General features: G+C 32.9%; 1 protein-coding gene across 1 annotated transcript in view; it reads right to left on the bottom strand.

The window, feature by feature from the left end:
• Positions 1–24,261, bottom strand: part of DNAH8 (dynein axonemal heavy chain 8) — a 119,170-nt gene that overhangs the window by 22,968 nt on the left and 71,941 nt on the right. The window contains exons 57-80 of the mRNA XM_068185484.1: positions 24,040–24,253; positions 23,395–23,504; positions 22,614–22,777; positions 20,479–20,671; positions 19,945–20,067; positions 18,168–18,298; positions 17,683–17,836; positions 17,080–17,244; positions 16,276–16,502; positions 15,780–15,898; positions 12,670–12,773; positions 11,637–11,813; positions 10,155–10,322; positions 9,132–9,344; positions 7,811–7,948; positions 7,361–7,488; positions 6,469–6,640; positions 5,327–5,482; positions 3,874–4,029; positions 2,686–2,868; positions 2,117–2,222; positions 1,041–1,293; positions 749–939; positions 259–380 (exon numbers count right to left, since the gene is read on the bottom strand). Coding sequence (XP_068041585.1) covers positions 259–380; positions 749–939; positions 1,041–1,293; positions 2,117–2,222; positions 2,686–2,868; positions 3,874–4,029; positions 5,327–5,482; positions 6,469–6,640; positions 7,361–7,488; positions 7,811–7,948; positions 9,132–9,344; positions 10,155–10,322; positions 11,637–11,813; positions 12,670–12,773; positions 15,780–15,898; positions 16,276–16,502; positions 17,080–17,244; positions 17,683–17,836; positions 18,168–18,298; positions 19,945–20,067; positions 20,479–20,671; positions 22,614–22,777; positions 23,395–23,504; positions 24,040–24,253 — 3,867 coding nt within the window. The remainder of the gene's footprint in view (positions 1–258; positions 381–748; positions 940–1,040; positions 1,294–2,116; positions 2,223–2,685; positions 2,869–3,873; positions 4,030–5,326; positions 5,483–6,468; positions 6,641–7,360; positions 7,489–7,810; positions 7,949–9,131; positions 9,345–10,154; positions 10,323–11,636; positions 11,814–12,669; positions 12,774–15,779; positions 15,899–16,275; positions 16,503–17,079; positions 17,245–17,682; positions 17,837–18,167; positions 18,299–19,944; positions 20,068–20,478; positions 20,672–22,613; positions 22,778–23,394; positions 23,505–24,039; positions 24,254–24,261) is intronic.

The raw sequence follows: 24,261 nt of genomic DNA, 5'->3' as shown, positions 1-24,261 counted from the left end.
TTAATTTTATGTGCCTTTTTGTTACCTCTAGCTTTTTATCCTCTCTTTTATTGACTTCCTTTTACTTTTGCCCCTGTTCCTTCTCTCCTTTTTCTACCTCAATTACTATAATACCAAATACCATTAAGAAGATAAATAAACACACCACCATTCATGCTACCTAATTGTCTCTATGATGTTATTCTGTATTTTTGTGGAAACACAATTATGATGACAAAACTGGTTATTAACATTAAAAAGATAATTAGAAAATATCACCTGGTCCAAAATTTCTTCAAACTGTGGAAGTTTGTTCAACTCCACTAGATTTAGCCATACCACGTCAAGAATCCAGCGGCATGGTTTAGGTGGGCAAGCCTGTAGATCCAAAGCTGCACCTCCTGTGGATAAAAACACAGGATGAAATGTACTTTGTGATGAAATACATCATATTCCAGGGGCCAAGATATAATTGATATTTCTTTTTAAATTATGTATTTTGGCCTGAAGAATTTTCTCCGGGATACTAACTGTACTCTTGTGTACTTCGCATTTATTTCATACCAAAGCATAACTTAGCCTTATTAATGGCCTTCTCACAGGTGTTGGAAGGCTACTATTGGGTGTCCTCTAAGGCTTCCCTTTGCCAACAAGCTGAACAAGCCCAGTTCCCACAGAAATGTTGATAGAAACCATGAAGACAAAGAAATGGCAGAAAAGTTAAAAAAGTTGAATTAGCTCTACACATAACACAATTTTTAAAACTCACCTCTAATGAGAGTTTGGAACTCTCTGTTTTCCACATGTCCTCTCTCAATATCAATTTTTAAAGCCAGGATGAGGTTAAAGAGGAATTTGTGGTTTTCATACAGGCCTCTAACAGAATATGAGTGAATTTCAAAAGTAAGATGTTCAATAATATTTGAGATTCTTTTCTGAGCCACAGGAGACTTCTTAGACCTAAATCATGAAAACAAAGCACAAAGAAACCACATTAATGAGAGCAAATACATTGGAAAGGCAAACATCTGAATGATAGGAAAAATCTGTTGTCTTCCTACCTGGTTATAGATTGATCAAATAGCTTCAAGAACTGAGCCAGTGAAGTTTGATACATATTATTAACCATGCTCATTGCTGTAAGAAGGAAATAAAGAATACTTCCACGTGTAGCAACAGGTCGGTATTCCTCCTGAGCAGTGTTAATCTTCACTTCAGTATCTGCTGCCACAGACAACTTGACAGCTATTTCAGCAGCTGTTTGCTTAGTTATTTGCAGGACACCAATTAAAGATTCATCATCCACTAATGAACCTGAAAAGTAAAATACTGGATGTTTAGGATATTTTTGTAACAATATTTTCACTTCATATGTACATATAAAACAAAAGGCCAAATTACAGGAATTATTTATTTTAAAAAATGAAATTATTTACTGAAATACAGAAAGCTTTTAAAATAGAAACCAGACAGGATATGTAATACTAAAATTATTTTTACATCCAAATTATTTTAGCAAATTCATTTAAAATATGTTAAATGTATTTATACCAACAGCTTCCCAACACATACTAGAGAAGTCACCTATCTTTTCCATACAACCTACATAGTCAACAAACTATTTAAATTATTTTGAAGTCTATTCATTGTCACTCTCAAAGTAAAAAAGACTTATGGTCCTAAGGGAAATGGTCATTCAACAATATACATGAATCTCCAGCAGTTACTCACGGATTTTCTGATACCAGATTCTTTTTCCACCAGAAATACTAAGTGATCATGTTCAGGCTCATACTGTACTGCAGAAGAGTTTCAAGACAATTTTAAGCCAGGCCATTTCAATTTACATTTTCAATGGATTAAAGATTTGCCCATGGTCAGATACCTTATCTCATCAGGGGCAGAAAGCTGTCAAAAATATGGATGTATTTCAAAAAACTGGTTTAGGTGTTAAACTTAAGTGTCCTGATTTGTATATAGTGGCATGCTACAGCACCAAATCCCTCACAGTTCTCATAGTCCTGCCATTGTACATTCTCTTATTGTATCTTAGATGGATAAACCAAAACCTGTAAGGAACGGACCTTGTGTGAATCAGTTTTATCTGCCTAATCTGATTAATATTTTGATACAAAACCTTTGGTTGCACTTAGTTTGTAAAGAAGATTGTTTTCCAGTTCCTTCATCTTCCTCTTATTAGAAGTTACATCTTCCATGAGTTTAATTCGATCTGCCTCTAGTTCCTGTTATTAAAAAAAAAAAAAGAAAATGGCATGACATTTTATGGGTTGCAACTATGAGGGATACTTAAAATTCAGTTTCTGATTTTCAAGTGAATGAATTGTGATTGAAGATACAGGTGAAGAGTTGGATCCAGTCATAAAATGTGCGTTTTACTTTTCTTGGTATCTAAAACGTGTTTTTAATAATGAATGGTTTTATAAGCAGTGTTTATTCACTAGCTTATGATCTATCTTATCAATGTCAAATCCAGGTGATTTATTGTTTGTGTTGTACTGACAGTCATATATATATTAAGAATCTCCCAATGTTTTTTTGATATTTGGAAATGTCTATACTGAATCTGAATATAATTTTAGAAAACAGCTAATATATTTTTCCCATTTGAACATTTCTTTTTTTCTTCATACCAAAACCAATTAAATGGAAAAAAATTAAATATCGTTATGATTTATGTGTACTTACCTGTTTTTCAGTGAGTATTACTCTTCTCAGTAACTGATTCTCAAGTCCTTTCATTGTAACAGTAAAATCAATAATTGATGTTTTTGCATTAATTTCAGGTGTGAAAGAAGGATTAGGTAGCTTTGTAGTAATGTACAGTCTAAATGAATTCATAACATCTACTTCCTTATCACCAACTTTCACCTGTGGATTAGGTTAAAATAGTATTAAACAGAGAAAAATGAGCATTATTAAACGCAGTAATATTGAGCAGAAAAAACTGTAAATTATTTGAAGTGCCAAAAAGAGGAAATTTATTTCACAATTTAAATTTGTCATGAAAATAAAAGTCAATGACCAAATGCACAAGTTACAGTACATTATACATGTAGCATTTCCCTCCAGCTAAATATAGGGATCACTTCCACTGTGGATTATGATTAACAGCTTCAGAACCATTTGGTTTCTAATCACACCTCAAATGAACAGGTAGTAGAAACTGCTGACCTTTGTAGAAATCATCATTCTCTTATGTCCAAGGTAAAGGGAATTATGTGATCCAACAATGGAACAGAAAATACTGGACATAAATTTTATCTTTATTAAGCCTAAGCAGGTTTCAAAGAATCTTTCCAAAGGAAATAAAAATTTATTCAGAGTATTCAAAATAAATTTTTATAGAATTAAGATATTCCGAAATAGCAGACTAACTCAAAAGCTGCATGTGCACAAAGAAATCTGATCACTCTATATTGTAGTATGAATCATGGATTTCTTGATGTTGGAAGGGACCTTAAAGATCATCTGCCATGGGACAGTGTGGGGCAAATGAGGCTCCAACATATGAGTCTCCAAGGCAGCTTCAAATATGTGGCTTATGAAGGAGTAGGACCAAACCAGTTCCTTAAGTACATTTGCACTGCTTGAAAAGCAGTAGAATGAATTTTAAGCATTTAATCGGATAAATGTAATTGATTCCAGTTTGGAATCATTAGTAATAATCCTAGCAGTTAAACTCATATTTTAGACTTGCCAACTTACTACACAGCTGAGGCTCTGTCAGTTATATTTTATTAGTTCAGTTTGATTCTTTACACGTCTCTACTGAATACAAAGTTTACCTGATTCAGCAGGTGTTTATAACAATGGTAAAATAACATTTATCACAAGGCTAGCTACTTACTCCACTTCTTTTGTTTGATTACTAACCTTAAAAGCAGATCCAAATTTTATGAAATTTTTTTCTAATACATTATCAAGGACTGGATCCAACTCTTCCTCTATATCTTCAATCAGGAGTGATCGTCCCAGTGAAAGACTGTCTTCTAGGTGTTGCCGGAAATACTTGTCATTCAGAGTTGTTGCCTCAAAAAGTAAATTATAAATTGGTGTAAGGACAAAGCATTTCTTCACAGTCTTACATGAAAATCCCAGATCTAACCTAACCTGGAAAATTTTTTCATTGTTTTTGTTAGTTTCATTTTGAAGCAGGTGCTATAAATGTTGACCATGCAGCAATTTATGCAGAAATACTTCTGTGTGTACAGTGAAAAGTACCATAAAAAGGTGACTTAAAAGGTTGGCTGTAACTGAATCCTCAGAACTTCATTATGAGAGTAATAATGCACTAAATAAAACTGGTACAGTTTATTGCATATAAAAGATATTGCATATATTTTAGAAACAGAGATACCTAGCCTTTAATTTTCTGTTCTATGTCCTAGAAGGACTAGATTTTCTAATTTTATCTTTGAAGTGCTGAGAAATTCCTTCTGAAAATCTGAACTAAGTCTAAAAAATGAATCACTGCTACAATATTATGAATTCAGATTGATATTTTGTGAAATGAGATTCATACTGTATGAAATTATTAAAAAGCATACATAAACTAATAATGTATATAATTAACTAATTTCTAAACCTTCCAAAATTTATTGATATTCAGGACACATGAGTTTTCTCAACATTCAGGCTAATGGCTTCAAAATGCAATTTCCTTTTGCCATGCCACATCATTTGGGAAAAAATAATTTGTGATGCAAATAGTGACACATGAACATCTTTGTATTACATTTAATGAGCAGGCATTTTAGCATACTGTCTTAACCTGTAAAAGAACTATGAAGATTGCAGTAATGTTAGGATAGGCAAATCTTTCATGGGTTTGGCTTTAGCTGGATTTCCTCAACTTCCTTTTGTAGTGACAACCTCATTATGAGTACCCTCTCAGGTCCTAAATTATGGGCTGCAACACTTGAGGCACTTTGCCTACATTTTCAGAGCTGTAACTTATCCTGTCATTATCTGTAATGTTACTAACAGTCACCCAATTTACTCTCATTTAATAATTTCATATTATACGCTCTTGCTTTACTTATCACCTCTTTGTCCTCTCTTGTGTTGGGACCATACTCACCCATCTTGAACAAAATACTTTTGTACTGTTTGCTAGAGTTCATACAAGTTGGATAGTCTTTTCCAAGCCCTTGAGTGGGATTTACAGCTGTTCTCAAGCTCCCTGCTGATACATCTACATAATTGTCAGTCTCCATACATGTTAAACTTATCTCAGTTCACACTGACTCAAATGCAACCTCCCTCTAAAGCAATAATGTTTGAAGTAGTATAATAGAGTACACCCTTCCTTTAAGATACTGTTTACCTGTAATTCATTATCCTGTTCTTTATTTATAACCCAAGCTTTTCCTTGAGTTTGTGGATCTACTAAAAGTGGATATCTCGATGCCTTAGTGACAATGATACCATTCTGAATTGAGAGGTGATCTCCAGGCAATCCTTGAAGATTCCACTCACTAATCTAAAGAAAAAAAATTTAAAAAAAAGAAATTATGAAAAAAGAGTAGTTTGAAATAAATTATCACTAGAATTTTTCTTCTATTAACATTTTTCTAAGAAGTAACAGGGACATAAAGGGAATGCATATGTAAAAATATTTCCAGAATTTTATTTTTATGGATGTTTTAAACTATATAGAATCACAAAAAGTATATTTTAAAGTGTAAGCATGTTAAAAGACAGCTTGACAGACGTTAAGCATTGGGATCAATTAAGCAAAAACCAGTCTAAGAGAGCTTTTGGGAATTAATGTTTACTGAAGGAAACTTGAAGATTCTGGCATTTCCCACTCTTTGCCCATTTTTTATACATTCACATTGAATAAAATGACTTTATGTATTCTATTCTAAATTACAGCTAAACCCACTATTTCAAAAATGTCCTGGTTTGGGCTGAAAGAAAGTTCAATTTTCTCAGGAGATGGTACAGTGCTGTGTTTTTCTGATTTAGTGTGTGAGTATAATGTTGGCACACTGGTGTTTTGGCTGTTGCTCAGTAGTGCTTACCCCAAGTCAAGGATTTTTCAGTGTCTTGTGCTCTGCTAGTGAGCACGTACACAAAAAGGTGAGAGGGAGCATGGCCAGGACAGCTGACCTGAACTGGCCAAAGGTATATTCCATACCATAGAATGCCATGTCCACTATATAAACTGGGGGAGTTACTCAGAAGAGGGTTGATCATGGTTTAGAGATTGACTGGGTATTAGTCAGCAGGGGGCAAGAAATTCTATTGTGCATCACTTGTTTCACTTGGGTTTTGTTACTATTACTCTATCAAGATTTAGTGGAAATTGCCAAGAGCATTTGGAAACCACAGAACTACACAGAACAGCAATATTTGGAATACTGGGGATTATAGTTCTTCTCTAAGCAGGGATAATGCTGGCTAACAGTCATAGAATATGCTAATGGCAATTCAAATTAAACCCTCCAAGCACCAAGAACTTACTGTTGGTTGATCTACCAACATAGAAATAAGGTTCAAATCATCAGAAAAGGGTATTTTATGAGCCCTCAACTCTGTTTCCCATAAGTCTTTAATCAAAAGGTTCCTGAAGTCTTGATTAAAAGGTCCACAGTATGAAAGAAAGCCTGTGCAGAGCAATGTATCTCCTACAAGTCTAGGAAGGAAGAAAAATCATCATTAAAAGGTGGTGCACAAATTCAATTTCTAATTACTTAGACAACCAGCTTTTGAAACATAAGAAGATGAAAAAAAAAAAAAAAAGTTGTTTCCAGAGCATTTTTGAGGCAAAACTTCATAGTATTTTATGAAAACATTGTCTCCACCCCTACAAAACAATGAAGTTCTGATGACAAGTATTCCTTTTTTCCTAAATGAGTTAAGAAAATTGTTTATTTCTTAAAAATATGTAAATAAATACAATATTTATCAAGGATACAAACCTAGTTCAATTGAAACTCTCACCAGAAATGCCCAATTTCCCCATAGCAAATTTATAGTAATATAAGTGTTCTACAGAAGCTGAGCTTATCTGAAGGTTTCACTTCCCCAGTGACATCAGAACCAAGTGCAGTATTAGGGGGACGGCAGAAGCAGCTGTATTACAGGCACATAACTGCCCTAGTAATAATCTTTTTGGAAGCTCATTCCAAAATCAGAGGTATGGATCTTAACTGAAATACTAGTACTCAGCACCCATGTATTCTTACTTGTGGGACAAAAATTCAAATTTCATGGTAGTTCATTTGATTATATTGCTATATTAGGGGTTCCAGGAAGAAAATTAATTACTACAATTTAAGCTACTAAATTGTTTACCAACACTTCAGTTTTTACAAGCATTTTCTTTTTTGTTTTTCTGTAATAGATTTGATACCTTTTAATCTGAGATTTAAATTCTTTGCTTTGCTGAGTCCACCTAACTTTCTCTCCACTCAGTCCATCTATAAGTGCAGAGGCTGCCTGCATCTTTCTTTTGCACATTTCTGCATCATTCTCCAAGTCCTAAAATTGAGAAAATGTCTTACTTAATCATCAAATGCAAAAATGTGGAGTTATTTTATATATTTTTCATCCTCTTCTATTTATTATAACTATTTTATTTACTTAAAACTCATCCTTGGAGACACTTAAGGGCATCTAATAAGTTCTTATTCACAGAAAAAAATGGAATAGGAGATGATATAGGCTTAAATCTCTTACTTTTATACCTGAATCTCAGCCATGGTATTCAAGATAGCAGGTAGATGTGTTTTTGCAGCAAATCCTAATTGCTTGACAAAATTGGACATGCATTTTTGATAAGACTAAAATACTTTTATCTCACCATTTTCTCCTTCATTGCTGCATCAAACTTTGACTGCACTTTATCCAGTTCAGCTTGTTTTTCATCTAATTCTGCCTGAGCCTTATATTTTTCTGCATTAGCTATTTTCAGGCGACCTTCTTGTTTTGCCAGGTTAGCCTGCAAAGGAAAAATAAAATTAAAAGTACAATCATACATATGCTTTTAATATAATTCAATTAACTATTTAAGCCTACTTAGCCGGTAATCACAAGACAATAATACATCAAAATAACTTTTATATAAATATAAAAAGCAATACAGTACCTAAAGTTCTACTATATATTGCCAACTTTATTTCTTTAAAAAAAATTTACATTTCAAAAAGCTGGTTGAGGAAGTAAGGTTTCTGATCTATACACATTACTTAGACTAGAAGAACAATCACTCAATATTCTTGCTTGACTATATTTCATTTCCCTTTTATTAGCAACCAGCAATCACAACAGCAGATTGGTCCTTTATCATCTAACAATATTGCTTTTACCCACTAGAAAATGGTCCTAAACCAGTGACTTTTCCTGTTGCTCCTAAAATGATATTTATGGTGAACAAAGGAAATTAATTGATTTTTTTTAAATAATTCATCTGTATTACTGTTGCTTTTGTAAATAATACTTCTACCAGTGACAAAACTGTGAAAATATTTTTGGATCGCCATGTGCTCATCCCTTTTACTATTTTTTTTTGTATGCTACATTTAAGGATTAAATACTTTGCTTAGAACAAAAAAAGTCACTACCTTTGAGTTTCATAAACCTGATAAAGGACAATCACACTAAAGTAAAAATTTACTCTTAAAAACATTTTCCTTATTTTGCTTCCTACTATTGTAACATAACTTCTTTACTGATGTGAGCTCTGAACTTCTTTATTAAGCTAATATTTAGGCAAGATATCAGTCCTCCACTGCCTCTAAGTTACCAGGAGAAAACAAAGAACCTAAAATAGATGAAGGACCTTTTAGAGAAGGAATGAAGATCCTGGCACTACATTTTAAAACCATTTTAAAAACAATTGTAAAGTAATTATAATGTATTAAAAAGAAAAGACTGAAAACACTTTTCCCTACACACAGTAAACCAGATCACATAAATTTAATCTAGGCTAATTTTTTGTTCTGTGTTCTCTCTAGAATCAAGAAGAAATTTTTTTTTTCTGCTCCTACCAACTTCAGCCACTGAAGTCACAGGCTATTATGTCTGAACAAAGTTTTTTATACTTTTTTTTTGTAAGATCCTATTAAATTAAACTACATTGAATTACTTGGTAGGCAAACACAAAGCAAGAGAGGATGTATTACCTTAAGAGGCAAGACTTCTCTGTTAACACCATAAAATACCACCATGGCTTGTGTCCAAGACAGGAGTCCTGCCACGTTGCCACACACCTTTTTACCATGTTGCAGTGTATAGTCTTCCATTTCAAAGTAAGGCTGGACTAATTCTACTGTCTCATCATTGATAGTATCCCTAGCAAAATTCCTCAGGTTGTTCAAGAATGGGCCACTCATAAGCTTAAAAAACAACACACAAGTTATTTACACATTTTACGTTCAAAGTCTTGTTCATAGGTAAAGCTGTTAAAAAGCATTCCTAAAATTCTTCTGTAAACAGAGGTAATTCATATTGCTAATATTGTAAGTGTGCTATTTAGTTGTAACTCCTCCCACATACCTGTTATTTTGAAGTTTTAACCAATTACATTCCAGTAACTAGATTCAAAAGTTACTGATGTACTTTCCATCTTCTACATTCTTGTGTTGCACTTTAGAGGCATTTAAGAAGCATCATTTAATAAAAAAAAAAAATTGACCAAAAGAAAGACTCATAGACATATTTGTAACTTAACTAAATGAAAAAAAAAAAAAAAAAGCTTAGGCAGTTGTGAAATATTATCTAAATTCTGAAAAGTGAAATAATTTGGTTTAACTTTTTCTAAGAAATCTTGAGCATGCTAAAGGCAATTCATGGAATAAGTGATTACCTCATTTTATTATATCAGTGGAAAATAAAAGTTTTTGATTATTTTTTTACTGTAAAAGCCTAAATAAAAAGCAAGAGCTCTATTTTGTTACTTGTTAACATAAGGCCATGTGCCAGGAAGGTCAAGGAAACTCTAAAGCTTTAGCTACAAAAGTCTCTAAGCAATTCACCTAATATTTCTACCAGTTAGACACAGTGTATAGATATAGTTTATCTTAAAACAATATATTTGCCTTTTAATAAAATTCTGTCATGTTTTGGGTAAACAGCATCATAAGTTCTCTGAAAAGCTAATTGCTATTTCTGAAGTTTAAGGAACACTGTTTGAAAATTCTACTTACTTTTAATGATTCTCCCCATGATGGCTTGCAGCAAGGCTTTTCTGGATCCATGGTAACTTGATCCAGTCTCTTTTGAAATAGTAGCAGACAACAGTCCATGATCCTCATAATGAGGTGAGGAGGTTTTGCAAGTTTTCTGACAGTAGCGATATCCTCTGGTCTGATGGTCTGTTTGAAAAAAGAATAGAATCGTGCATCAATACCATTATTCTATTTTCCCATTCAATATCTTGATTTTATGTTCATTTGTAATACTTTTCTCTGAGATGCATTTGTATTAAGTACATACAAAAAAGTGAGAAACCTGGCCTAATTAATAAGTTTCATTGTTTTGTGAAACTTTAGTAATTTCAATGAATATTAGACAAGAATAACTTCCCAATATTAAAGACATCATTCAAAAATCAAATTTACACACAGCGACATTGACTTGAATTGTTAGTCTAAGTGTTTAAAGAAAACTTTACTGTAAAATTGTATAGGACTTATTTAAGAGCAGTTAGCTGGATAAAACAGTATTTCAGATTTTTATCAATGAAGTTTATTCTGAGATAGATTTGGTTATTTTTGTTCAGTTTAAGTTATTATAGGTATGAGACACCATTTTTAACTTCATTTTCTAATAGCATTACTGGCACTGGCACTTTGCTTAGTTCAACAACCACGACAAAATTTTAAAAATATTTAAAACTTCAAAACTAACATTTATTTGTGTATAAAAGTACACACATACCACTACCTGCCTAGGAGGAGTACTTACAGGTACATTACAGAAACCATTTTCTAAGTTCACATATTTTGTAAGTGAACTTTTACTATTTTTGGAAGTTTCATTTATCTCATTATCTAAATGACAGTGTAAGAGGAAACAATGCTCCTTTTTTTTTGCTTTTTCTACTCAAGAACTTCTGTCACATAAATTCTGATAACTGGAATGGAAGGCCCTTATTGATTTCTGATTTCAGAGGTTTTTACTGTATAATTGTTCAGAGCAGAATAATGATATTATGTAGCACAGTAAGGCCTCCAGATTTCTGAACCCTGATTGTGATTGCCCTGAATCCTATTTGTTTCTGGTTTCTCTCAAAATTAAAAGCACTAAGATTTTTGGTGAAGGAAGAGATAGATTTTTATTTGTCTTAAAAGACAAGTGTAACTACTTAAGTTTGAATTAAACACATTCTGTTTGCACAAGAAATATTCCCTTGAATTCAGATATTCTAAAGGCATCTGTACCTTTTGGGAAGATCTACACCTTCATAATGATCAATTATTGGTACAGAAGGAAAAAAATACTATAAAATAGTCCCTATGTGTTTAAGGTAAAATATGTGTGCCTTAAGTATTCATGAGAAACATGGCCAGCAACAGTGAGGAGCTGGTGACAGCAGTCAATACCAAGAGACAGCTGTGTGTTGGTGGCTCTAGCCTCTCACAGGTGATGCAAATAATGCTGTACTAATAAAAATGAAATTTATTCACTTTCAGAGCTTCTTCTGCTTCTTCCAGTGCTGGTTTAGCCGCCTCCAGTTTTTTCTCTGCTTCCTGTTTTTCTAAATCAATTGCATCCACGATCCTTTGTGCTTTGTCTTTCACACCCTGGACTTCAAGTTTTATTTTAGTTGCAGCTTCAGCACTTTCTTTGACTTCTTCTAGTACCTGGAATTGAAAATAAACACACAAAATCTATAAATCAAAATGGTGGAACAAATGATTACTAGACACAAGATAAAATAGGTATGTAATAGCTATTTATAAATATGTATTTTCTAAATATATAAATCTAACCCCAACTACAGCTAACTATATATGGTATCATATAACTATTGAATAAAAATTAAATGTAAGAAGTTCAATTTCATCTCTTTCTGTCACATACTTCTCTCTTATGACATTAAAGGCCTCAAAGAATGCAGGCAGTCCCTTAGCCATCACCAGCCAAAATTCACTCTCCAGGGCTTATTAAATAAGCACCATGAGAGCATTATGGTATCTTTCAGAAAACAGAATGCCTAAACTGATCCATTCCCTAGCATAACTTTCCAGAGATTCATTTTGGAAACCAGATTTCTACCAGACCACCAATGTCATGAACACACAGATAGCTTGTTAATGTAAAAGACAAAATCTGAAACTGGACTGCAATGAATATTTTCCTAAGTAATTTTGAAGTAGAAAAGTCCTGTTATCATGTTAACGTTTCCTCTGCTAGTAAGTGCACATAAAATCCCAAATTTAATAATGTCAATTAGGACCAAATAAAAAAAAAAGCTATGGAAAAAAATGAAATCTGATGCTTATCTGAGTGGGTAAGAAATGGGAGAAGAACAAGGAAAGCACTCAACCTCTGTTGCAGTTTAAAAGTACCTCATTTTCAGAAGTAAATTCTAAATCAACACGCTATACAGAGAGTAAAACCTCATTTTAGATGAAGAAAATTTTTGCAAAATATTATAAAATTCTGCAATAGCATTTTACCTGCTGTATATTCTAGTGTTATTTAACACTCACTTACTTTATCTGCCTTAATAGATGCCACAGACAGCTCCTTCTCCTTAATAGCCAAGTCCTTAGAGAGTTGAGCAACAGATTTACTGGCTTCCATCAGCTTGGACAGACCTATTAAGTAAAAGATAACATTCAGCAATATATAAACTTTTTTTCCTAGTTAGATTACACAATCAAGGCCCAGATCTCTCATACTTTGTGTTCGCATTCAATTCTATGTAAAGGAGAGAAAGTGGGTGTAAGCAGTTGTGTCTACTGTTCACTTTTCATGGATATAAGTAATTTTGCAAGGCACAAAATTATGATAAATAAGATTAATTCTTCAAAAGAAAACAACTACAAAAACAACAAAAAAGGAACTGAGTCCTTTTTTGTTATGATATGTTTGATATGTTGCATCATAAAGTCATGAGACAATCAGAATTTCTGAACAATGCTTCGTCATTACATTAAGAATCTACCTAAGGATCCAGGACTATCTTCTAATAGGGAGTCCCTTCTAGAAAAAATTGGGAAGAAGCAGAGTCAAAAGTGGACCTAAAGATCATAGCAAAATTATGACCTCCAAGCTCCTGCATATTGAGTTTACCCTCTCTTTTCCCTGGTGACAGAGAGGGTGAAAAAGCACCTATGTGCTGTGGGCCATCATAGCTCTTCTGTGTGCTATAGAAACCACTCAGGCCACCCATAGAGGCCACTCAGCCTTTCATAGAACCATGGAATCACAGAATATGCTGAGATGGAAGGAACCTATCAGGATGATCTAGTCCAGCTCCTGGCCCTGCACAGGACACCCCAAGAATCCCACCATGTGCCTGAGAGCATCAAGAAAGAGATGTGCTTGCTCCCTGTATAGTTATTATATATTCAGTCTTTCCCATGCACTCATGGGTTCTTTTTCTCTTCTCTCTTGCTCATAGACTTAAGCACAGATATTTTGGCCATTCCTGAGTTCCTCATTGCATGCTAAAGCCTCTCCAGCCTCTTTCTTCCTCATCACTAAATCTTTAAATCCTACAAGTTCTCTGAAAGTAAATCCCCTTATTGCCTTCTCTCCCTAGGCACTTGAGTCAGCACACCTTTGCAGCTACACATTTGATGTGCAGTGTTTCTCTGTGATAGCTCTCCAATTTTCTGCAACCACGTTTCAAACAGAAAAGCATTCTCTCCCAGTATAGCCCTTATTCTGACACAGCTGCCGCTTGATTAGGTTAGTGCCATTCTACAGAGCTACAGAATCATCTAGGTTGGAAGAAACCCTCAATATCCTCTAGTTACATCACCAATCCAGCACCTTCAACCCAGAAGCCACAAAAGGGAAAATTATACCCTTTGCTCCTTTACTTTTCTCTGTAACAAGCCTAGAGTGTGGAGAAGGAAAGATGGACAGAAAATAGGAATATGCAGATCAAAGAGAATTCAATAATTCAATTATAAACAAGAAACCTTTATAGCTTATTGAGTTCCCTTCATACTTCCAACAAGAAATATTGCAGTAGTACCAACTGTGAAAGTGAAACTAATTAGAATATTTTCTAACTGGCATTTGTGTTGCCCACAAGCTGAAACACATGGTTTTCTATACATCAATGATATGAAGATGCTGCAGTAGAACATATCCACTCACGTGTTCGCCAGTACACAATCATTTCTTTCAGCGGAACATGCAAGGAACATGTCAGAGGCTGTGAAAATCTACATATGAAATTTTATTGATAGTGCTGAAGCTGCTGGTGTTACTACTTCTGAATTGTTTTGGAAATAAAAAAACTGTAGAAAGAATAAAAAAAATAAAACTAAACCAACCCCAGTCTCTTGAATCTTCAAGGTTCTCTGTCATCCTGGTTTTTTCAGAGTTTTAAAGTTCTTCTAAAAGTTTCTTATGCCTTCTGATATTTACATATTTTTACTAAAATTTCTCACACTGTTCATATAAACAATGATTGTTTTACATTCTTCTTTGTGAGTAGAAAGAATTGATAGACTGTTGGTTTGACCAGTGTGGTTGGAGGTGGCAGTTTCACCCTCCAATCCACTGTCACTTTTACTATTGTACATATAGTAGAGTCAGAAAATAAAATTAACTTTTTTGGGTTCTTTTTCTTTACTTTTACATCTAGCCTGCTTCTGTGAGTTATTTCGTGTCATAGTGTGACAGTTCTCAAAGTATCTCCATCTCAAAGTAGACTGAGGATAAGTTCAGATTTCAAGAAATGACAACAGATCCTTAGAGCAAAATTTACACAATTTGAAAATACTGAGGATCACTTACTCCTCTACAGTTCACTCTAATTCAGTAAAGAATTTATGAATAAAATAGCTATGCATTTTTATTTGAGACTTTTCTTCATGTAAAGGGTACCAGTTATTCATTGGTAAAGTGCCACATTCTTTACCTTTGTATGAAAAATCTTATCTTATCTTGAATTCTTTGTTCCATTGAATTGTTATGCAATATCTTCTCTGATAAAGGCCAGGTTTCCTAAGATGCTCAGTTGACTTTATAGATTTACAAAAGCATGTCTAGATGCAAACTGGGGAAAACTGAAAACACTAAAAAACTGGTGTTCTGAAACCATTAAATACTAATGCCAAAAATTTAAGCCATTTCAAACAGATATCCAAAATCTGTCTGAAGAATATTTCAATCATACTTTTCTGCATTTCAGATCCACAGTTATAAAATGACCCCAAGTAACAACTACTTATTCTACAGCAGAAATACAAAATAAATCATGTGTGAAGCACACAGATTTCGTGGTGAGAATTTCCATGGATAAGACCAGAAGGAAGTTAATTACTTTAGAATTACTTCTCTCTACACCAGTAAATAAGATGCTACCTCTGTCCATTTTCAGGTTCTACTTTCTATTACAAATTCTGATTTGCAAATATTAAAATTTAATACAATGCTGAGCTGAGTGGTTAGGCTAGTAGCTTCTTTGAGGTATTTTTACAAGAGAATCATTGTGAGGTTGTGACTGGGGGAGTGTCTGGTAAAGGTCCTCATAGGCTACCACTTTTGAACTGTGATCCCCTATAAGTAATCACTGAAAAAGAAGTCTAATATTAAAAACATAGATAATTTGAGACAATACATGGAATGTATTTGCTTACCAGTTTGCATACGGTAAGCCTGCTCATTAATACTGTCTAACTTCTCCGTGTAAACCTCTTTGTAGCCATTGATGAAAGAGAGATAGGATTTAGGTGTTACATAAGCTCGTCTTCGATACCTAAACAAAAGTGTATTGGCAACATTAACTTCACATATATTTTTAATATATACAGCTATTTGATCACTTCCACAAAAAGAGAAATTTATATAACTCAAGTCTTTATTCATTCAAAATCAGATTTCTTCATGATACAAACCCTTATACTTTTTTAAACCACATAGACAGTATTAAAGACTGTGGAATAGTGGGAATGAAGATAAAGAATTTGCAACATAATAGAAATTCTTTTCCATGGCCTGAGGATATAATGGTATAGCAGATTTATTTTTTATTACCCTCAAAATACGTTTCTTGATACATTTAACATGAGTTCCAAAAGCACTGTCAGTAGCAACATTTTTGAGATTATTTATTGCATTAGTAGAAAATATTACCTTTGGAAATAATTCTCACAGCTTTCTGAAACTATGTCATGGAAGAGACCCATGGTTTGTACTATTTCTGTTTTAACTGATGGAGCACAGACAATATTAAATTCTGAAAGAAAATAGTTGGACACAGCTACAAGAGCTTCCCTGGGCCATCGACTGAACCAGTCCATGGTGCACCCTGATATCAGACCAGGAAATTTCAAAGAACGTGCACGGAACTTCTCACCAACCTGAAGAGAGAATCACTGTTTGTTAGCAATATGATTCTTAACCAAAGGTCAGTGAAAGTATTTAATTAGTGAAAACAACCTAATAGTCTATTTTCTTCCTGATAATTTTCTGCTTAGAATACCCCGAAATTTTTTTTCACCTCAAATAGAGTTTTGCAAAATTTCTAACATTCAACATTTATGAAATTTGAAGAAAGAAGATAATTACAAATATATATGATTTTAATATTTTGAAGAATCAAATAATATATTTTAATTACCAATAAAATACTGTTTTCCAGTTAAAAGCCATCATTTCACAAAAATAAATTCAATGATATGTATTAGGAAAGAATATGTGAGAGGAAAAAAAAATACTTTAACTTGTAAGAAGTTATTTAGCTTTTAAGTATTTTGCTGTTAAATTCTTACAGCTGTGCTATTACTTTTATTATCTCAGCAACTACAACTAGACTTCAGTAATCTTTTTATGCATCTTGAACTTCCTTAAAAACATAAATCTTGAATAATTATCTTATATCACATAGGGAAGTTTCCTAATGGAAGAAAGGAAAACAGATATGTAGAAAAAACTTACAGGAGAAAAGCAGAGGACAACATGCAAGTTCTTCTTTGCTCGACTTAAGAAGTACTCATAAAGATTGTCAAAGGTAGGAGGATGCCAAGGCAGCTCTTTTTTCATCACAGGTACTAATGATTGGGTGATTTCATCCAATTCATCCCGAGCAAATAAATTAGAAATCTTTTTACAAAGTAAGAAATTGATAATTAATTGCATGGATGTCATTATTATAGAATTTATAAATATTTGCCTGTTTACATCAGTATCTCTCTCTCTCTGCATATACACAGTTTAGACTAAAAAACCACAGGTTTAGACTTACAAAACTCCATTGAAATCTAAGAAGTCCATCTCTGGAAGAGTATAGAATTTGAACTGGCAACCGAATCATCATTTAATAAAAGACTACTGAAACACTAACCACAGCTCCTTTTATATTCTCCTGGCTTACACTGAAATAAAGAAACTACATATCCAGAGCACTCCTTACTTAAAATGTTGAAATATTTTAATCATTATTGATTCTACAATGTATTACCAAGACAAATAAAGTAGTGAGAACAAATTCCACAGTACCCTGCCTCTAGAGCACATTGCCTGTCAGGCTGAGACCCTTACCTCTCCTGAAGACAGCAGATTATTTATGTATTCCAAAAATGATTCCTCTTTTATCTCATTATCAGTGAAAATGAAGGTGATACCTTGTCCTTCCTGTCCAGCTATTCTATACAATACTTTTAAATCTTCTGCCAGATTGGCTACATTATAGGATCTAGGGGAGATAAGGAACATTACCTGTTTATTCAAAACAACAAAGAATACTGCTCTTTTTGGATTATAGTATTTTATAAATGACATTGCAAACACATTTTGTAAGCACACATATTTTGGTGCAGGAATAGTTAACACATGGTCTACCTTTTTCAAGTCAAAATAAATGCAATGTTGTATACAAATCAGATAAAGGTGTATTGTTTTCAGTATTTTTCCAATGGTGACAAAATGAAAATTTTTAAAAAAGCAAAAAAAGGAGAAAAATCTGTGGTCAAGTAAAGATAAAGAAACGCCATAAATGTGATTTATGTATTTCTTGCACTTATTACCTGGTTAAAGTGATCTGAAATATTTTATAGCCAGCAATGAAGGAGGCTAACTTTGAAAGACTTCGTTTTCCGGATCCACCAACTCCAACAAGTAAAGCATTTACATATGCTGTCCGAATAATTCGGGAAACCTACAGAGGAAGTCATAAAGAAAAATATCAGTAATAAATTTGAACATTAGTTAGCAAAGTTTAAAAACCTATTATGTTTTATGCTTAATTTACTATAATACAATGTAAAAATTATTTAAAGCATACTTGCAGAAATTTTTTTCCTCAAAAGAACACTTTTAAATTCTTTAGAAATTTTTGTGGCTAATGAAGAAGCTGCATATAAGAATATAGGATGGTTATAATCATAAATACATAAAAAGGGACATTTTGAGCTCTGGTTTATTTTGAAGACACCATCCTGAATGTGTTTAAAGATATCACTAACAAGATCTAGAAGATCAAAGATCAATCTAGAAGAACAAACATACTACTTTCCTAATTTTAGGAAGACTTAACACAAATAAACTGTGCTTCAATGTTATCTTCTAGTCTATCTACTTTTAACATTTCTTATGTGATAGTTTTCTTACCAAGTCCCCAGATACAAAATTCAAATTAAAAATTTACTATTCTATTGCTTTTTGACACATATTCTTTGGGTTTATGATACTTTAGTGCACTATTAAGATTCTACATTATATTTTGGTTCACATGTAAATTATGCACAAAATTCAAAAGATTGGCATCTACATCAAGTCTTTGAAATATATTCATTTTTATCTTTCATAAAATTTTAGCTTACTGCACACTTCTCTCTGAGGCTTTCCAGATAAATATATTAAAGAAATCTAAATATGAAATTATGTAGCTGACTAGATTTATTGTCACCTTAGGTAGAAAGGAGTCCTGCTGTCACTAATTGCATATTGAGGGTACTCTGGCTAAAACTTGCCAATAAAAATGGAATGTCAGAGGCTTTCAAGGTCTTCTGAAATGCACCTAGCATCATGTGAACCATATTTAAAAAGAAATTTATTTACTCCTGTTTAAATGCAAAGTAAACATTTACTTCATTTGAGGTGGACTAGAGACAAATAAAACCCCTACTTTTGTTTTTGCTTCACTGCAACTTCTGTATGTCTTTCAGCAATCAGATCATCCAGTCAAAGCAATTCCTGAGATAACACTTCTTAAAGCTGAGACAGTAATCTCATACTTCGCCTTTATTTAACTCCCATGAATCAGATTTTGATTTCAGATGAATTCTTTTCTTATACATTCCTTTCTCATTAAGAGAACAAATAATTCTCAGTGGAGACCTACACACTACCCTAATTTCTACGCTACACACTGCTTCTATTGCAGCCCTAATTTATATTTCCTTTCATGTCTCTCATCAGTCAGATTCTACCTCAGGTTGTTTTTGTCCCATGTCAGGTACAGATACATTTGAAGTGTCCTCTGAATTCTAAATGATTAAAAATAATTTTATATAAACAATATAAATGTCTTTATTTATGATCTCACATTTCCTATTGAGGAAAATCTTCATCTGTCTGAATACATAGGAATTTAAACAGATATTAAATAAGGAATTTATTATAAAATGTGCAAACAGGTAAAATGACTGTAGCTCTTTCCTAGTTCTCAAAAACAACTATGCAAAGATGGCAAAGCAGTTTGGGGGTAAGAACAGCTTTTCACAATGTGCCCTCTAAGAATAACTTGTCCAAATAAAGAACAGTTACAACAATTAAACAAATAAAAAGGTAGCAATACCAAACCTTAATAAGATGTGTCATTGCATCCTTGAAAAACACCAAATCAAGAAATGACCCTCTAATATTTTCATTGTATTGTGACTGATATGCCCGCAATTTGTTACAAAGGAACTCATAGCTTGGAATCTGGGGAAAAAAAAAAAATCTGTAACACTAGTAGGGCACTTCAGAATTTTAAAACTCCCCTGATACTTTTACACAAACTGCAGTTTTATGTCTTGGCCATGTGTAATGATATTATCTTGCTAATTCACCATAATTATTGTATTTGTGTTTATGCTGAAATTTTTGCTAATGGTGGAAGAAAAAAAAGAAGCAACAAGAACAGGAAAAAATAGACCACATTTATATGTCATTATTAAATCTAACATCAATAAAATGATTTCTTGCATGCTAACTAGGAAAATCTGGATATATTTTCACAAAAGATTTCGTAGCTATTCAACAAAACTTTCTGTATTGTATGAGTTCAGCAATCTAACACAATAATTAAAGGAAAATTTTGGTTCCTAGTATTTGATGAGTAAAATTAAATACCTCCTCATAAACTTTTGGTGCTTGAAGCTCAGCATCTTCTGCTTCTTCACCAGTTGGTTCAGGTTCATCCCGTAAAAAATCTACAAAATACGGTTCAGCTTGGAGAACTTCACTTAAATCTGCCTCCACATATTCCTCAATTGTTTTATCAAGAGTTTTTTCAAACCAGGCTGTATCTTCAGGTGTATTAAACCTGAAAACCATAAATTAGTACAAATTTCAAAAAATATTTCTGGTTATATAGAGAGAAAACAGGCAACTAAACAATAAGAAAAAAAAAAAAAAACAAAGACAAATTAAAAAACCAACTTGTAACATTTTAAATAAAAATACATATTAGACAATACATACTACACAGTAGTCACAGAAACTGATTAGGCAACATTCACAAAAATTAAGAGCTTCCATACAGTGTCATGAAATATAAAACAAAATAATTTGATTTTCTAACTTCCAGCAAGAATGAGAAAACGACAGACTATGTAATTTTTCAGATAAAAAAGGATGAAAAAGGCTGAATGCTTTCCCAAATAACCATGGCTAAGTAAGCCTTTCATCTTTCAACTTGCAGTAGGACAGTATAATTTCTGGTATCATAACACTGCCAATGGATCTGCAATTAGACATGAATACTGAAAGGAAGGTAGTATATACCACTACACCTCTTACACAAAAACCCATAATTAGCAGAGGAATACACATCGGGGTGGAGGGGACTAAATAAAGTCTGGAAACATATACAAGTGATGACATTTCATTGTGTAAACAGCTTTATCTGCTTCCCTTAACAGTTTCAATCTGATTTTAATACAGATCAGACCTTCAACTACTCTGCTTATGATCACCAGTGAAGCAATGAAGAATGCTACTTAGGAGTAACTGGCAAACATAAAAGAACAACCTCATCCACAGAAAAAGTTCATTCCAACTGTGAACGTCAAAGTACATAAAAAATTAGTTTCCATACATTTACTTCTATTTCTTTTCAGTGATACAACTGAGAGGAAAGTAGAACAAATGTTAAGAAGCCCGGTACTGTGAGTTTTCAAATAAGACAAGCTAAATTGAAGAACTGTTATAGAGACAGCCTAGATATGCATTACATCACTATTGTTAGAGCTCTTTTGTAATGACATTATAATATTAACCACTAGGAAATTTAAAAGCGGTATGGAAACAAGGAATGCATGACTACGCTCTCTCCCTCTTTCTAATATATCTGTACAAATACGTATCTTCCATGCATTTTTAAATTTTCCACAACAAATTAAAAACATATATTTCTCCCAAATTTAAAGCAGAAAATAATACACTGTATGATCCTGTATGGTACTTTTGCCTTAGTAGAGCAGAACCTAGCTTTAAATAAAATTAAATATTTTCCCCCGTCTCTCATCAACAGCACTCTGTTGCACACAAAAATGTATAGACATAAATTTTAGTAAATATGTATGTTTGTATAATATTTGATAGTTCAGAGAGTGAAAAATATCAGATAAATATCAGCACTGCTAATATTTTGCGGTGGATGGACTTTCTCTGATCATGGAGAAATTATTATAATTACTCATAGTAGTAGTGGGTATATGGCAGGCTTTTAGTAGCAGCTTTAGTACTACATCTGAGATTTCACAAGAAATTGAATCACAATGAACAGAAAAATAATACTGGTCTCTCAGACACAGGTCATAGTTCTATCTGTTTTATTAATATTTTGAAAGAGACTTATAGGAAATTGGCCAATTTTTAGTCATAAGCATACAATCCTGTATTTTTCTGTGACTAGAATAAAGCAATTTTCATTTATCCTATGTGTATAAATTTAGGACATCATAAAGTTCTCTTTTCTACAGTGGAATCAGCTGAGTGCAGTCAAAGTAGAAAAAAAAAAGTAGGTTAAAATATGTAATACATAGATGTTTTGATATTTTCCATTCAGTTACTGGATTAATCTATCAGTATATACCATGATATTTGTTGGAATAATACACGAATGCAGATTGTATGTAAAATAAGATAAAATTTTTCATATTGGTCTAATAAGATTTATAATATTTAGAAGTTTTACAGATGTATGAGCATAAATGAAGTAAATGGCTAAACCTACTAAATATAAAATGCTATAATTTTTATACCTGTCAGCAATTACTCTGGTACATTCATGTTTAAAAAGTTTTAGGATAACAGTGCTGGTTTTGCATTCTTCTGCCTTTATCGTTACCATGCCTTGCCAAATTCTAGAAAGGTCTCGAAGGTTGAAGATATAGTGAAATTTAGATGGTGTAGGTAACATCTTTGCCTAAAGAAAAATATTGTTAATATTCAAAATCAGTAACACCTAGAAAGAGTCAATATTAATAAAATGCGTAACTTTATCATCAACAACACATATAAAACATACAAATAATAAAAAATACTCATTTTCACCATAATACTGTGGGAAGACTCTTTATGAGAAGTCACCACGAGTATCTAATTGTTTGAAAGCAGGATCTATCACAAAATGTAGAACACCAAGATTTACAACACGTCATTTTTTCACTTGTTGTTCTGGCTTTAAAAATTAAAAATTATAATTTGTAAAGAATTTCACTCCCTGCCCCTTAGCTATGGAGATCAAAGCTTTGGGTAACATGAATTCATTTATAGGAATGAATGGACTGATATTTCCATTAATCTGTCTTCTATACTGAAATCTGTTATTTTCCAGATTTCATCTCGAAAACATTGTAGCCCATCCTCTGTTTTTTAAAATACTTTTTAAACTTGTCTTTTCCTTTTTTTAGGGGGTGGGGTGGGGTTTTGTTGTTGTTGTTGTTGTTTGGGTTTTTCTTATAAATATGATCTTAGGGAATAGTTGCCTAACTAAACAGATAGACACACTATTTAGAGATAAAACTTTCCTTAAATTTATACCTTTGTCCGCTGCCACAATATTCGTCCTGTTGAGACCAATTTTTCCACCATATCACATACTTCATGGTTGAATTCTCTACAGGGATGAAAGTATCCATTGGCAATTATACCTGAAAATACAAGACACAATAAACAATCTAAGCTTGTAGGATATTAAGGTAGGTCATGAGTAAGACAAATAGGTGCTTATTTAAAACATTACTTGGTAAAACATAATTTAAAATTACAGATGAAATTATTTTTCTCTGTTGTCTATGGCTTTTCTGAATTAGTATGGAAACACTGGGCAGTAATTGCTGGGTTTCTGCCATACCCTGTATTGACAGAGTTACTAGAATTGAGAAATTTAGCAACAGAGTGCATTCCAGACAGTTCAGAGGTGAAATGTTAACCTACATAGAAATAGCAGAGCTCATTGTCTTCCAGGAAATGTCATTGTTTTCTTAATATTTGTTTGTCCAAAATTAGAAAGACAAGCATTTTGAGGATTTCATTTCTCTTCCACAACACTATTTTTGCTATACCACAGCTTCAGTTGTTATACTGGAAGAGCTCTGAATTCGCATGATGAAAGTGAGAAAGAAAGCATACTTTTATATATTTTAAGTCCATTGCGAAGGGAAATAAAACAAGAGAAATAAGTACCAAAAATTTTGTCAATGGATGCGTTGGATGGCAGTGTACAATTGAATACACAAAACTGTCTTTTCAATCGCTGGGGAATATCGTTACGGCCTCCTCCAGGATGTATCATTGCTGCTATTACTTGTACATCTACAATTGTAAGGAAGTCTCCAGGTTTATCCAAGCTGTACATTCCTCTCATTTCCATCATCTGACGGACAATTTCATTTGTTATCTGTAAAT

This window comes from Anomalospiza imberbis, chromosome 3 (assembly GCF_031753505.1).
Source record: "Anomalospiza imberbis isolate Cuckoo-Finch-1a 21T00152 chromosome 3, ASM3175350v1, whole genome shotgun sequence".
Taxonomy (NCBI): domain Eukaryota; kingdom Metazoa; phylum Chordata; class Aves; order Passeriformes; family Viduidae; genus Anomalospiza; species Anomalospiza imberbis.
The sequence above is the reverse complement of the archived record's forward strand: the minus strand, read 5'-3'. Positions and strand labels throughout refer to the sequence as shown.